The 16,880-nt window shown below is 41.5% G+C and overlaps 1 protein-coding gene across 4 annotated transcripts in view; it reads left to right on the forward strand.

Moving 5' to 3' along the window:
- The window catches only part of LOC122553597 (guanine nucleotide-binding protein G(I)/G(S)/G(O) subunit gamma-2), an 85,109-nt gene that overhangs the window by 62,451 nt on the left and 5,778 nt on the right, over positions 1-16,880 (forward strand). For all 4 annotated transcript variants that reach the window (XM_043697640.1, XM_043697638.1, XM_043697637.1 and 1 more), the window contains one exon: positions 7,867-7,960. In XM_043697640.1, the coding sequence (XP_043553575.1) occupies positions 7,874-7,960 (87 nt within the window). In that variant the 5' untranslated portion in view covers positions 7,867-7,873. The remainder of the gene's footprint in view (positions 1-7,866; positions 7,961-16,880) is intronic.

Below are 16,880 nucleotides of genomic sequence, written 5' to 3' on the forward strand. Positions count from 1 at the left end.
CACACACATCCCATAAATGAAAAAAAAATGTTGGTCAATTAGAAAAGAATTATTTACATAAATATCCTACACAGTGATACAGCAGCAATTCATCAGGGGCTAGGGAGGAAACAGCTGCACATGGTGGAATAAGAGGTCAATTGTTTCTTAAAGTTCCAAAAAAAAACAGGAACCAAGTAACTCTATGGATGTTGGGAATAATAAAACAAACAGAGCTTATGACCAAACATGGATAAATGAGCAATTCCTTGTATGATGTTCCTGCCCAATTCCCCTTCCACAATCTTCCTGTGTCCGTCTCTGGGAAAATCCATCCCCAGAATCCTAACTATCTCGCTTTTAATCATAACTTATTCAACCACACCCTTACCTCCATGTTTAGAGTCATAGAGCTGTACAGCACGGATACAGACCCTTCGGTCCAACTTGTCTGTGCCAACCACATGTCCCAATTGCCAGCATTTGGCCCATATCCCTCCAAACCCTTCTTATTCATATACCCATGCAGATGCCTTCTAAATATTGTAATCGTACCAGCCTTCACCACTTCCCCCGGCAGCTCATTCCATACACTCGCTACTCTCCACATGGAAAAAGTTGCCCTTAGGTACTTTTTAAATCTTTTCCCCCTCACCCTAAACCTAGTTCTGGACTCTCCCAACCCATGGAAACAACCTTGTCTATTTACTCTATCTGTGCCCCTCATGATTTTATAAACCTCTATAAGGTTACCCCTCAGCCTCCGATGCTCCAGGGAAAACAGCCCCAGCCTATTCAGCTGCTCTGTATAGCTCAAACACTCCAATCCTCACAGCATCCTTGTAAATCTTTCTGAACCTTTTCAAGTTTCACAACATCCTTCTGATAGGAAGGAGACCAGAATTGCACACAATATTCCAGAAGTGGCCTAACTAATGTCCTGTACAGCCGCAACATGACCTCCCGACTTGTATACTCAATGCTCTGAACCATAAAGGAAAGCATATCAAACACCTTTTTCATTATCCTATCTACTTGAGACTCCACTTTCAAGGAACTATGAACCTGCACTCCAAGGTCTCTTTGTTCAACAACACTCCCCAGAGTCTTAACATTAATTGTATAAGTCCTGCTCTGATTTTCCTTTTTGAAATACAGCACCTCACATTTATCTAAATTAAGTTTCATCTGGCACTCCTTGTACCCATTAACCGATCTGTTCAAGGTCCCGTTGTACTCTGAGGTAACCTCCTTCACTGTCCACTACACGTCCAATTTTGGTGTCATCTACAAACTTACTAACTACACTTCCGATGTTCACATCCAAATCGTTTTATATTAATGACAAAAAGCAGGACCCAACACCAATCCTTGTGGCACTCCACTGGTCACAGGCCTCCAGTCTGAAAGACACCCTCCACCATTGCCCTCTGTCTTCTACCTTTTGAGCCAATTCTGTATCCAAATGTGATCTAATCTTACTAACCAGTCTACCATGAGGAATCATGTTGAATAGCTTACTTAAGTCCATATGGATCACATGCACCACTCTGTCCTGATTAATCTTCTCATTACTACTTCAAAAAACTGAATCATGTTTGTGAGACATGATTTCCCACACACAAAGCCTTGTTGACCATCCCTAATCAGTCCTTGCCTTTCCAAATACATGTAAACCCTATCCCTCAGGATTCCCTCCAACAACTTGCTCACCACTGATATCGGGCACACCAGTCTATATTTCCCTGGCTTTTCCTTACCACCCTTCTTAAATAGTGGCACCATGTTAGCAAATCTCCAGTCTTCTGGCACTTCACCTGTGACTATCGATCACATAAATATCTCAGCAAGGGGACCAGCAATCACTTTCTTAGATTCCCAGAGTTCTCGAGTACACCTAATCAGGTTCTGGGGATTTATCCTACCAATCCCTAAGGAAATTGATATTAACTTTCACCCTGGCAATTCATTCTGCTCTGGTTATCCTTTCTGTTCACTTAATTCCACAAGGGAAGTAGATAGCTTGATTAGCCCATCTACTGCCAGATTTGTTCGGGCCACATAAAAGATAGCAGGATCTGGCTTTTGACTACAGAACTTTTCACCATTCCAGAATTGTCCCTGGAATGCAAAGGCCACCACGGCTTTTTTCTGTGCTGTGAGCTTTCATTTTAAAAGCCTGTCCCCTGTCCTTTCCGACCTCCCCTCCAACAAATGTGAGGAGTTGATGGATTTCTTTATTCCTGAGATTGTCACCATCTGTTTCACTTCCTCTGCACTTCCCTCCTTTGCACTCGTCCAATGAGTCAAATTTCCTCTTGGGCTGTCATCTGCTTTCAACCTAAACTCTCAACTTTTCTAATTTCTCTGCAGTTTCTCCTTGCTGTGCTCTCATTACTGCTATGAGCTCATTTTATTTCACTTCCTACTTCCTCAAGCCTACTCCTGCTAAATTGCTGTCCATTCAACTTACCCTCTTGATCCCCATATTCACTGATATTTTTAATGGTTCTCTCTGTTGGGTGTTTTTCCTTTTAAGTCTGCTGTCATCAAGCCCCCTCCACAAAAAACACCCCTTAACCCACTGACTTTGCAAACTACCATTCTATCTACAACTCTTTTTCCTTGCAAACGTCCTTGAATTGTGTTTTTGTCTTTACAATCTGTGCCCATTTTCCCCAGAACTTTATATTTTTATCTCTCTAATGGTTTCTACCTCAGCTACTGAAACAGTTATTAGAGTCAAAAATGGTCTCTTGGATTTCTTGACAAAGATAGGTTTTCTTTGCTCATCATTTTCAAACTAACCTGGCTTTAGTCTTTGGACCAAACGTTCTCCTTCGATGCTTCTAGTCTGATGGCTTCCTTTATTGACATAGGTGAAATTAAACATGGACTGGGTGTTCACTTTGTGGGACACCTCTGCTCTGTTTGTAAGAATGACCTGAACTTTCCAATTGTTACCACTTCAATAAAGCATCTTGCTCCCATGCTTACATTTCCTTCCTTGTAAGCTACTCTGTTCCATTGAAACTCAAGCCAGCTGGAGGGTTTATACCTTATTTTCTGCTTTGGCATGTTACAGCCTCCAGAACTTATCATTGAGTTCAACCTCTTCTGAGTATGATCTCTGTTACAACTCTCCTCCCTCACCACAAGCATTGGTGCACACAAGAGCATGTTAGCAAATACTTCCAGTTCACGTTGAGATGGAATCAAATCAGTATGAGATCTTTTATTACCTTTGGTTTGTGGCCTGCAGGTGTCATTTTTAAAGTTGCTTGTGACTACTTCTGCTTCATAGAGATCAATCTGCAATGATGCACAATGTGCTTGTGCACATTGGAAACTGCATGTATATCATGGGGACAATAATATGATTTTAACTTGTACTGTGATTGCACCTGTGCCATCTTAGGGTCCTGTGGTACAGTGGCAGTCATTGGCACATGTGCATTCTCTAATGTCAACAGAAACTTCTTTGGTGGTTCTTTTGTTGTATAAAACCCACCACCAATCGGACCTTCCTCTAGATTTAGTTGGACAGGAAACCAATTTAAGGGCTTAACTTAGTCAGTTTCCCACTGGGGGCACATTTTATACACCAAAACATCCCGGATTGTTGCTTCCCATCTCCAAGAGGCAAATCCAGCCCAATTTTCTAATTTAGGTCAAATTATGCATTTCTCAGTACTATTCAGTTATTACTAACTATTATTAAACACTCCATTAATTGGTGAATTGTTCTGGCATTTATACCAGCGAAATGGCTTCTTATCTGTTTAGGAATCATGGTCAACATTCTGGCTCAAGGTACTTTTAATTGTAACTGGTCAAATATTTGTCAGAGTATTTGCTTGAATAGCCTTCCAGGGGAAGTATTACTACCCTTTATGTGAAGTAGGTTTGTTTAAGCTACTCATTTATTCCTAAATGTCAAAAAACTATTCCAAAAGTGTGTCTTACAGCAGAAATGTTATCACAGAGCTCGGTACTTGAAAGTTTTATGGCCCAGAATTTGTTGGAGATTAACTGGTCTGTTTGGCCTGATCTGGCCTGTTTGACTTGTTTATGCTCTCTTCAGCTCGGAAATGGTTTTCCCTATGGTGATTCGGAATTCAAGGGATATGAGATGACTTGCATTAAGAACATAGTACAACTTCCAGATTTTCTCAGTTGGAGCACAGTTGGAGATGTCTTTTTGTTTGAAAACATTGATTAATGCTTAACGTTTTAAATGACCCAGAAGACTCAACAGATCCCAAAACAATTTTCCAAAACTCTTATCACTGCACTAAATTTATGTTTCAGGTCAAGTCAGCTGCACAAAATAGTTTCTCTGAGGGATTCTTAGAGTATTGCATGTTAGAATCAAATCAAGAAGTAAAATTACACTCAAGCAAAAATTTATCAATATAAATGAAATGCAATGTATTTAATTTTACATTGCATCACCTATTCCAAAACAATAAAAGGCTTTAATTTATTACTTTTGAAGATGAGTTTGTGATGAACAGCCTTAGATGAAGAATATACCTTAGACAGTACTGTAAGCCATAATGCAAGGACATAAAAAAAAATGAAGAGTACTCACCATTAGCTTTGTTTCAGGTTTTCTTAGCTTTAGTGGTCTTGCCAGCACAAAATATTTGTTAAGAAGTTACTCTTCCCTATTAATCAAGGCCGTCCAGTCACAGTCAAAGCACATTCAGCACTGAACCAGAGGACTGGAAAATTGCTGATCTAAACCCCCCCGCCTCCCCATTTAAGAAAGGAGTAAGGCAAAAGACGGGAAATTATTGGCCAATTAGCCTGACCTCAGTTGTTGGTTAAATTTTGGAGTCCATTGTGAAGGATGAGATTTCTGAATGCTTGGAAGCGCATGGTTAAAACAGGGCAAAGTCAGCATGGTTTCCCCCAGGGGGAGGTCATGCCTGACAAATCTGTTAGAATTGTTTGAGCAGGTTAGACCAACGAGAGCCAATGGATGACATCTTTCTGGATTCCAGAAAGCCTTTAACAAGGTGCCGCACAGGAGGCTGTAAAGTAAGATGGAGACCTATAGTATTAGAGACAAGGTACTAGCATGGATAGAAGCTTGGCATCTGGCAGAAAGCAGAGAGTGGGAATAATAGGGTCCTTCTCAGGATGGAAGCCGGTAGCTAGTGGTGTTCCGGAAAGCTCAGTGTTGGGACCACAACTTTTCACTTTATGCATTAATGATCTAGATGATGGAACTGAGGGCTAAGTTTGCAGATGATACAAAGCTTCGGTAGCGAAGCAGATAATATTGAGGAGGTGGGCAGGCTGCAGAAAGATTTAGACAGGTTAAAAGAGTGGGCAAAGAAGTATCAGATGGACTACCATGTGGGAAAGTGAGAGTTTGTGCACTTTTGTAGGGAGAATAGAGGCATTGACTATTTTCTAATTGGGGAGAAAATTCAGAAATCTGAAGTGCAAAGGGACTTGGGAGTCCTAATTCAGGATTCTTTTAAGGCAAACTTGTAGGTTGAGTCAGTAGTTAGGAAGGCAAATACAATGTTGTCATTCATCCTAGAATCCCTACGCTGTGGAAAAAGGCCCTTTGGCCCAACAAGTCTACACCGACCCTCCAAAGAGTAACCCACCCAGACCCATTCCCCTACTACTCTACATTTACCCCTAACTAATGCACCTAACCGATACATCCCTGAACACTATGAAGATTGGCAATTTAACATGGCTAATTTACCTAACCTGCACATCTTTGGATTGTGGGAGGAAACTGGAGCACCTAGAGGAAACTCACACGGACATGTGGAGAATGTGCAAACTCCACACAGACAGTCATCTGAGGCTGAAATCAAATCTGGATCCTTGGCGCTGTGAGGTGGCAGTGCTAACCACTGAGCCACCGTGCCGTCCTTGAGGGGACTAGAATATAAAAGCAAGCATGTACTTCTGAGGCTTCATAAGGCTCTGGCCAGACCACATTTTTGGAATATTGTGAGCAATTTTGGGCCCCATTTCTCAGGAAAGATGTATTAGCCATGGAATGGTCCAGACAAGAATGAGGAGACAGTGAGGTCTGCAGATGCTGGGGATTAGAGTTGAGTGTGTGTTGCTGGAAAAGCACAGCAGGTTAGGCAGCATCCGAGGAGCAGGAAAATCGACATTTTAGGTTGGAACCCAAGGAATGTTTGAGCACTCTGGGACAATACTTGATGGAGTTTATAAGGATGAGGGGAGGGGGATCTGATTGAAAATTACAGGACACTGAACAGCCTGGACAGAGTGAATGTTGGGAAGATGTTTCCATTGGTAGGAGACAAGGACTCAAGATCATAGCCTAAGAGTACAGGGAAGACCCTTTAGAATGGAGATAAGGAGAAACTTATTTAGCCAGAGAGTGATGAATCCGTGGAATTCATTGCCATGGAAGGCTGTGCAGATCAGGTCATTGAGTATATTTAAAACAAAGATAAGTTCTTGATTGCCAAGGGGATCAAAGGGGCAAAAGCGGGAGAATGGGGTTGAAAAATCAGCCATGATTGAATGACAGAACATAAGCAATGGTCCGAATGGCCTAATTTTGTTCATATGTCTCTCAGTCTTATGGAGTACGGTGAAATGTGTGCAATGACACCACATATGGTGTCATCTTTGACATAAAGTACATGGTTATAAATCTTAGGTATTAAAATAGGTTCAATACAAAAATAGAGAACACTAAAAGTTCTATGTCACAGTTCTTCATAGTATAAATTAAAAATCACACAACACCAGATTATAGTCCAGGTAGCCACTGGGTCAGGATCATAGGACACAGAACTTACTATGATTTCTGTCCTATGATCCTGTGGCACAGTGGCTCAGTGGTTAGGACTGCTGCCTCACAGCACCAGGGACCTGGGTTCAATTCCAGCCTCAGGCGACTGCCTGTGTGGATTTTGCACATTCTCCCTGCGTATGGGTTTCCTCTGGCTGCTCCGGTTTCCTCCCACAATCAAACCATGTGTCGGTTAAGTGAATTGGTCATGCTAAGTTGCCCATCGTGTCCAGGGATGTTTCAGTTAGGTGCATTAGTCAGGCTAAATGTAGGGTAACAGGATAGGGGAATGATTCTGGGTGGGTCACACTTTTGGAGGGTTGGTGTGAACTTGTTGAGCCAAATGGCCTGTTTTCACGCAGTAGTGTGGAAAAAAATAAATTTAAAGTAAGCAGTTATGGAAATATTTGAACTGTTACAGCACAGTACAGTCCAGTTCCAAGTTCATAGAGAAAGGACAAATATGAAATTTGTTATTTTCTAAAGTTGATATCATCTAGGAAATAACTTTGCCATCCTATAATAAACAAAGAAGTGCGGATGATGGAGATCTGAAACAAAAACAGAAAATGAAGGGATACATAAAAACATCAGATGAGGAGTCACTGGACTCAAAACATTAACTCTCAGATGCTTCCAGAATTGCTGAGTTTCTTCAGCAATTTCTGTTTTTGGTTTCATCTTATATCGGTGTCATCCCCTCTGTTAAAGCCAACCCAGTACTTTGCCATTTAATTCAGCTGTTTGATTTGTAAAAACACTGAATTGTTTAGTGATTGATACATTGAATATTTGACCCATTCATCTCATGCACCTTAATTAAGAAAATAGCAAAGAGAGAAAGGTTGAGTATGTGCCTTGAATTAAACAAAGATTTGGAATTAATATGAAAAATGTCTCCTAACATTGAAGAACTGAGGCCTCAGAACTGACTTTTGTGGTTCTACATTTGTAACTCCTTTCTACTTTAAAAGTCTCCACTTAATAATTGTTGTGTGTTACTTACCAACGTGTATATTGTTTAACAATGTTCTTATTCTGTAACTATACTGACATATATTCTGTTTTCTCTTTTATAGAGATCAAATGGCGAGCAACAACACAACAGGCATAGCACAAGCCAGAAAGATGGTGGAACAACTAAAAATGGAAGCCAACATTGATAGAATAAAGGTCAGAAGCCAATTCTTTACACTTGTCCTCCGGTGGCAAAAGAACAAGAGTTAATTCAATTGTCTTTATATTATTCTTTTGTTTGGTCTGCACTCTTTCTTCATGCCATAGAGAAGTTATTTTCTTGTGTTAAATCTCATGTATGTGAGTTGTAAGTGTAACAAACTTTTAGCTCCTGTCACTGCTTTTTGGAATTCGTAGCATTTGACTTGCCAAGATTAAAGGAATTTAGCACTTTTATTATAGACAATATATTTCTGAGTCTCTGCACTCCATTTTTATCTGTACTACTTAAAATTTATAGCCTGGGCATTTTTTTCCCTGGAACTAGAAATCATTGTATTCTATGAGTCAGTGATTGAATTACACACAGTAAGTAGATGAATACAGTAAAGCAATCCTTTAAAGTGTTAATAGATTTCTTTTTATCAGTCTAGTCGACAGCGTAGATGGTGCTTGTAGACAATGGCAGTCACTTGTATTGGATCATCAAATTGCATTTCAATATTAAATCACATGCGTTTATCTCTGCAAATTGTTTGAATTATTTTTGTAATCCCAATGCCTACAGCAGCTGTACTGAAATGATAATATCCCCATGAGAGACAAAAAAAGTCATTTGCACAGATTTACGCAGGCAGTATTTGAAGAGAAAAAAAATGTAAGTCTGAGAACTAATTACCACCAATGAAACAACACCCAGAAATAAGAAATTGGACCTTGTCTTTACATTTAGCAGTTTCTTCTTTCTTCTTTCCCATTAATATTTCAAAAGTATCAAGCTGCTACATTATTATTCGAGGCCTTCTGTCTGAATTGAATTTGTACAAAATGCAATGTTCAAAACAACCAAGATTATTTTTTGTATTGAATCCCGACAGTGTGGAAACAGGCCCTTTGGCCCAATATGGCCACACTGACCCTCTGAAGAGTAACCCACGCAGACCCGTTCCCCTCCCTTATTAACCTACATTTACCCCTGACTAATGCACCTAACCTATATATCCCTGAACACTATGGGCAATTTAACATGGCCAATTCACCTAACCTGCACATCTTTGGATTATGGGAGGAAACCGGAGCACCTGGTGGAAACCCACGCAGACATGGGGAGACTGTGCAAACACCACACAGTCACTCAAGGCTGGAATCAAACCCGGATACCAGATCAAAGAACAAAGGAGATAACCAGTGTTCACAACATATTCAGGCCAAAATTTGCCATTTCAGCAGGAATGTGTTGGAATAGTCACAGCATATGCTGGAAACTAAATAGTCCATTGAGTGCTGACCTTGCCAAAGAGTTTGCTTCAGCTCAGAACTTTCATGAAGCTACTGATGTTGAATGATGTTAGGGCAGCAGTGACAATGATGGCTAGTATTGGCCAAAGATAAATGTTGCAACATTTAGGAATGACATTCGTAGGGTTCATGTTGGTGTCCGCATCTGGTGAAGAAGTCAGAGTTTAAGGTGATCTACCTGCTGAGGAAGCTGAGACAAAGCCAGAAGTTTCAGGGGAAGGGAGATGACTACTTTAAACACTTCAGTCAGATTATCATCAATGCATTCATACTACGAGGCTTTCTACACATTTTTGATGGCAGCTGCAGAAGTTGAGACCTTCAGTAGTCACATCTAATGTTATTATAATTGTGTTTCATTATATGGCTCTGATTGATGTCAAAAGCATAGGAGATTCATTCTAAGACATAGAATGAATGCACTGCAATACATTGACTGAATGCATTACAAAGGGTGAAATGACTGTCAGGAATAACTACTATACAAGGTCCAACATCAATATTCTATGATAAAATAAAGACAAAGTGCTATAGAAACTCAGTCTGGCAAACAACAGGTAATGTTTTGAGTCCAATGTGACTTCACAATGCTCCTTCTCCTCCAAGTGTTGATGAACCTCCTGAGGTTTTTTGAGTACTTTCTGTTTTAATTTCTGATATCCGGCATTAGCAGTATTTTGCTTTCACATCAATATTCTGTTGTTGTTCACATGACAAATGTGGCATTGATAGGGAAATAGTTTGAAATGTCGTGCAGAAGCACCACTAGATCTAAGGACAAATGAGAGAGATTATTCCAATCAAAAAGTAATGGGAGTATTACAGGTTGCATGTCTAAAGTTCAATGAATCACAGTTTCACTTTTAAAATTATGGCTAAGGACAGAAACCACTCAGCTGCAGAAGGGGAACTCCAGCACTACTTCATGATCTGTTAGAAGCCATCTTTGGACATGTGTGAACTTCTTTTAATAATGATGTCTGAGTCATATGATTAATGTAAAACAACTGTGAAATGTCTTCTGACATAAGGTAATTGACAAACTCTTCTAAAATCATCTTAAAAACCGAAAAAACTGTGGATGCTGTGAATCGGGGACAAAAACATTGCTGGAAAAGCCCAGCAGGTCTGGCAGCATCTGTGAAGAGAAATCGGAGTTAACGTTTCTGAGCTGGTGAACCTTCCTCAAAACTGATGATAGTTAGAAAAATGTCAGTTTATGTGCAGAAGATAGGATGGGGCAGGGGGTTGGAGTAAACAAAATAGGTGCAGATAGAGTCCAAAGAGAGAGAAGGACAGTGGGACAGACAGAGGAATAGATAATGATCTGGCTGAGAGGGTGAATAGCTACTAATGGAGACTGTTAGTGTCTAACAATAGGTACTGTGTAATGGCAGACTGTGAATAACAAGGTGTGGTGTGTGGGGTAGGGGCTAGGACATAGGGGAGTTCAAGCCCTAAAGTTATTGAATTTGATATCGAGGCCAGAGGGCTGCAGGGTCCCGAAGTGGAAAATGAAGTTTTGTCCTTCCAGCTTGCACTGAGCTTCACTTGAGCACTGCAACAAGCCTGAGACAGAATGTTGGCCAGGGAACAGGGCGGTGTGTTAAAGGGGCAGGCAACTGGAAGCTGAGGTGTCTTTTTATTTTGCGGTCAGATGTTGTGCGAAGTGGTTGTCCAGTCTATGCTTCATTTCCCCAGTGTAGAGGAGACCACATTGTGAGTAGTGAGTGCAGTGACTAGATTGTGGGAAGTGCAAGTAAAGTGCATTTCTAAGTGAACATCTGAATTCTGCCCTCGCCAGTTTCCACTAACAGCTATTCACACTTCTAGCCAACTCATTTGTCTGTCGATCTGTTTTTTTTTCAGGGCTCTATCCTTACCCATCGCTTACTCCTTACTCCGTGTTCTTCCCCCACCCCCAATTACCTTCTGCATATAACTAACATATTTCTAACCACAATCAGTTCTGAGGAAGGATCACCAGACCTGAAACGTTAACTGTGATTACTCTTCACAGGTGCTGCCAGACCTGAGCTTTTCCAGCACTTTTTATTTTTGTTTCTAAAATCATCTTCCTAGGCTTTAGCTTCAAACGTTGCATAAACAGCCTCAAATCAGAGCAAGCAGGCCTGAAAGAGCATTGCCATGCAAACCACTTCTGGGAGATGGCTAGAAAACCTATGCATGGCTGATATCTATGCCTCTCTGAGGAAGCAGTTTGCATGTTCCCTCAATTACATGATCAACACCAGTTACTGCCACTAAAGGAAACTGCAAGTAAAAATTCTCCATCCTAACAGTCTGTGGCACAAACCCTAAACCAAATTAACAAGTTCTTGCGTGAAACAACTTCAATTGATTATATTTCAGAAGCAAAACAAAGTTGGTAACAATAGTTTCCAAAGAAAAATTCTGAGATCTTGGGAAGCCTGAAATTAAAATATTTTGGGGATTGCTCAGCAGGTCAGACAGCATCTGTGGAGAGGAACAGTTAACACTTGAGATTGATAACCTTTTATCAGAACTGAAGAAAGATTGTGAGCTGAATCTCACTATCTTCTCAAAACTTGCCTCCTTAACAATCTACCACACCCCTCAGGCACCTCTAGTCCAATTCTAGCTCCATTTTACCACATGCTGTTCCTAGAACAACTCCCATTCACTTGTTATTTTGGAATTGACCACAATCCCTGGTGATGCACTAATTTTTAAAGTCTATTATGCACCTGGACAAGCACTGTCTGATAGAATTGTCCTGCATGCTTCCTGAAATTTGCCCCTTATTATAGCAGGCAAGGAGAAATTGGAGGCCGTTTTGCAGGCAGAAGCCCGGAGATCCTGGTCAAGGGGGTAGTTCAGATACTGGACTTCCTCACCCCATGGGACTGGCACAAGTGCTCATGAGACCACACAATGTCAACTTGGTGTGAGATTGCCATCTAGGGTTAGCACAGTGTTTGTTATGGACTCCTCCAAAATGCTATGTAGGAGGAAGGTCAGTGACCTTCCCCACTTCATCTGTGTAAGTGCCACAATCATATCGGTTATATCTCACACACTTTTTATCTCTGCTATGTACACTCCTCCCAGCAAGGCTCGTGCTCTGCCAATCTCACTGTTGCCTGCGACACCTTTGCTACTTGCTCTTACCCACTCCAAGCCCCGACAGCATTAACCCTGCATGCCCTCAGCACTGCTTATTCCCTCACTCGGGCCATCTTCCCACCGGTGCCAAAATAATCACTGTGCCACGTGCTTTCATCTCCCTTTAGAGCTCTCCTTTTTTTTTGCTTTCCTAGGGAAGCAGCCCACAATAAGGCAGAAAGATTCAAAACAGGTGGTGGGCTGCTTGACGTTCGTCTCCTCCCCAATTATGTGGGCAGCATCCTGATTCTGACCACCCTGAGTGACAGGCTGGCTGATTGTGGCCAAGATCCTAACTGGTATCAGATAGCTAAAATTCTCGACATCTGGTGAAATTGACAGCTGAATATTAATTATGAGAGTTGTGGCATTAATAAGACATTTAAGACATGAGATAACTTTGGCAAATGGAATTAAGGAGGAATCCAAAGAATTTTTACAAATACATTAAGGTCAAAAGGGTAACTAGGGGGAGAATAGGGCCCCTCAAAGATCAGCAAGGCGGCCTTTGTGTGGAGGTGCAGAAAATGGGGGAGATACTAAACGAGTATTTTGCACCAGTGGTGGATAAATCCCCAGGATCTGATCAGGTGTACCCTAGAACTCTGTGGGAAGCTAGAGAAGTGATTGCTGGGCCTCTTGCTGAGATATTTGTATCATCAATAGTCACAGGTGAGGTGCCGGAAGACTGGAGGTTGGCTAACGTGGTACCGCTGTTTAAAAAGGGTGGTAAGGACAAGCCAGAGAAGTATAGAGCAGTGAGCCTGACCTCGGTGGTGGGCAAGTTGTTGGAGGGAATCCTGTATTTGGAAAGGCAAAGACTGATTAGGGATAGTCAACGTGGCTTTGTGCGTGGGAAATCATGTCTCACAAACTTGATGGAGTTTTTTGAGGAAGTAACAAAGGGGATTGATGAGGGCAGAGCAGTAGATGTGATCTATATGGACTTCAGAAAGGCGTTTGACAAGGTTCCCCATGGGAGACTGATTAGCAAGGTTAGATCTCGAGGAATACAAGGAGAACTAGACAATTGGATACAGAACTGGCTCAAAGGTAGAAGACAGAGGGTAGTAGTGGAGGGTTGTTTTTCAGACTGGAGGCCTGTGACCAGTGGAGTACCACAAGGATTGGTGCTGGGTCATCTACTTTTTGTCATTTATATAAATGATTTGGATGCGAGCATAAGAGGTACAGTCAGTAAGTTTGCAGATGACACCAAAATTGGAGGTGTAGTGACAGCAAAGAAGGTTACCTCAGATTACAACAGGATCTAGACCGATGGGCCAATGGGCTGAGAAGTGGTACAATTGCAACATTTTAAGAAACATTTGGATGGGTATATGAATAGGAACAGTTTGGAGGGATATGGGCTGGGTGCTGGCATGTGAGACTAGATTTGGTTGGGATATCTGGTCAGCATGGACGGATTGGACCGAAGGGTCTGTTTCCATGCTGTATGTCTCTATGATAACAAAATAATCCAGTTTAATTGGTAGCTATGTGTCTAGCAAAAAAAAACTTGCCTCCCATTTGACAGATACATAAAAGAGGCAGTGAGTTGCTCCCAATTTGGAGATAATCATCACGATACTAACCCTTCTCCACACATCTCATCATAGCCCACTCATAGAGTGATACAGTACATACAGCACTGTGCCTAAAGCCTTAAGTGCTAAGATAGAGTTTATAATCTAACATTGTTGAACTTAATTTTTTGCAGAAATCTGTTGAATTCTGAGATTGAAAGATGAGATGCAGTCCATTCAGCTTGTGGTGTGTCTTTATTGTAACACTGTAGCAGGCCATTGAGAATAATCTCAGAATGGAAGCAAGGTGGAAGATTTAGTGTTCCAATGATTAATAATCCGATAATCCATTTCCTGTTATTACTCTGTCATTTTCTTTGATATTTATCCCTGCTGGTAAAACAATAGGCAGACAGTTGCTAGGCATTTACTGCACAACAATAATTCAAGGTCTTTAATTTCTTGACTGAATCTGACGTGAGAAATCTTGAAGAAAACAAGGGGTGAGAATGGCACATAATTTTGCAGCAAAACAAAAATAAAAGCTAAAGCTATTTCTGATATTGAGGTATTTCTGAAGTGTTAAACAATATTATCATCAGATTAGTAAATGTTTTCAGACTTCCTGTCCTGAAAGTACCAACTCCTGTTGACCAGTTCCAGCGGTACTGGTAGTGAGTGTTGGTAAATGAGACCTTAGAGGATAATGAGTCATGTTGATCCTGTTTCCACCCAATATTCACACAAATATTTTGTCAAACATAGATGGCTATTAGCAGAAACCTTGGTTGATTTTTGTTCCTCTTTAGACAGAGACAACTGATAAAATTGTAGTGCACAATTCATGACTTTTGAGGTCAGCTAACCTAGCAATTTGGGAATTGTTGATGGACCCTTCTATCTGTGTGATTTACTGATGTGTTGGATTGTACTTTTACCCATAAGGCCAAGAGCTGAACCTATTCTTCCTCTTAATGTGTAGAGCTGAACAAAGTAGACGACTGTATTCATTCACTTCAGCATTTGGTTACACTGCAACATTCCCTGACATTTCTAAAGTTGCTAATTTCTGTCCGTTCCAGATTCAGGTTTGTGCAGTTACATCTTGGTAGAGACACCACAAAGAAGTACGCTTTATTTTACAAGAAACTAGAGATCAGTTTATAGATTAAAATGCAATGTCTAAGTCTTTGTGCATCAGAGATCTTGATATACACATTTAGCACAGGCCTTTCATTTCCTTAAGCCTCCTCCACTATTCAGAAATATCATGGTTGATCGACTTACTACACCATTCTCACACATTCTCGTCTCAAAGTTACTCTTTATTTATATGTGGAAAGTCCATGACAGTGGTTTAGCTTCCTCAGAGCCAGCCCTCAGAATATCAAGGTGTCTGACACTCCTGCTTATATGTCAGCCAGAGTTCCCTGATTGGGGCTGTTTATCTGGCTCAATCAGGGATCTCGTATATTCTACCTGGCTGACCTTGTTACAATCACTACACTTATATCTTTCAATCAAGTGCTCTCTTTTCTAAAATCTGTTGAATACAATCTTAACTTGTCCAACCTTTCAACATAAGGCAACCCACCAACTCCAGATATTCATCTAGTAAACCACCACCTCCACAGTTGTCAACAATATAATTGATTTATGGGCCTTGAAATCCCTGACTCATTATAAATTTCCAACATATGTATTATCTACAAACTAGACTTTTGACTTGCATTCACCACAAGCCAATCATTTGACCTTCGTTACAAGAGCAAAACACAATGCATGCAGAAACTCTGAGATGAAAGCTGGAAGACCTCAATACATGTGGCAGCATCTTAATGATGGAATTTAATGGTCATGCTAGTGGGTCTGTTCACAGGCTGGAAATTGGTAGCTAGCTCCATTGTGGCCATTTTGAACCCCAACCCAATTTATCATCCTTTAGATATTTGGCTATGAGCTCCTAAACATCCAAGAACATATAGCCCCATACATATTAGTATGGAATAGTGCTACCTTGTTCGAAGTTAGGTTCAGTGGGTAATCTGGATTAGTGGTGCTGGAAGAGCACAGCAGTTCAGGCAGTATCCGAGGAGCAGTAAAATCGACGTCTTGGGCAAAAGCCCTTCATCAGGAATAAAGGCAGAGAGCCTGAAGCGTGGAGAGATGAGCTGGAGGAGGGTGGGGGTTGTATTCTATGCCACTCTCTCCCCACCCCCACCCTCCTATAGCTTATCTCTGCACACTTCACGCTCTCTGCCTTTATTCACCCCCACCCTTCTCTAGCTTATCTCTCCACACTTCACTCTTTCTGCCTTTATTCCTGATGAAGGGCTTTTGCCCGAAACGTCGATTTTGCCTGTCCTCGGATGCTGCCTGAATTGCTGTGCACTTCCACCACCACTGATCCTTAATGGTTAGTGTACAGTGGGAGGTATGTCGCGGCCGTGATGGTTACTGTACAGTGGGAGGTATGTCGGGCCGTGATGGTTACTGTACAGTGGGAAGTATGTCTGGCCATGATGGTTACTGTACAGTGGGGGGTATGTCGGTCCGTGATTGATACTGTACAGTGGGAGGTATGTCCGGCCATGGAGGTTGTTGTACAGTGCCTGGTATGTCAGTCGGTGATGGCTACTGTACAGTGGGAGGTATGTCGGGCCGTGATGGTTACTGTACAGTGGGAGGTACGTCGGGCCGTGACAGTTACTGGACATTTCGAGGTATGTCGGGCCGTGATGGCTACTGTACAGTGTGAGTTATCTCAGACTCTGATGGTTACTGTACGGTGGGAGGTATGTCGGGCCGTGATGGGTACTGTCCAGTGGGAGGCATGTCGTTGTGTGACGGGTAATGTACAGTGGAAGGTATGTGAGGCAGTGATGGTTACTGTACATTGGGAGGTATGACCGGCCGTGATGGTTACTGTACACTGGGAGGTATGT

The sequence above is a fragment of the Chiloscyllium plagiosum genome, chromosome 10 (genome assembly GCF_004010195.1).
Source record: "Chiloscyllium plagiosum isolate BGI_BamShark_2017 chromosome 10, ASM401019v2, whole genome shotgun sequence".
In the NCBI taxonomy this organism is placed as follows: Eukaryota; Metazoa; Chordata; class Chondrichthyes; order Orectolobiformes; family Hemiscylliidae; genus Chiloscyllium; species Chiloscyllium plagiosum.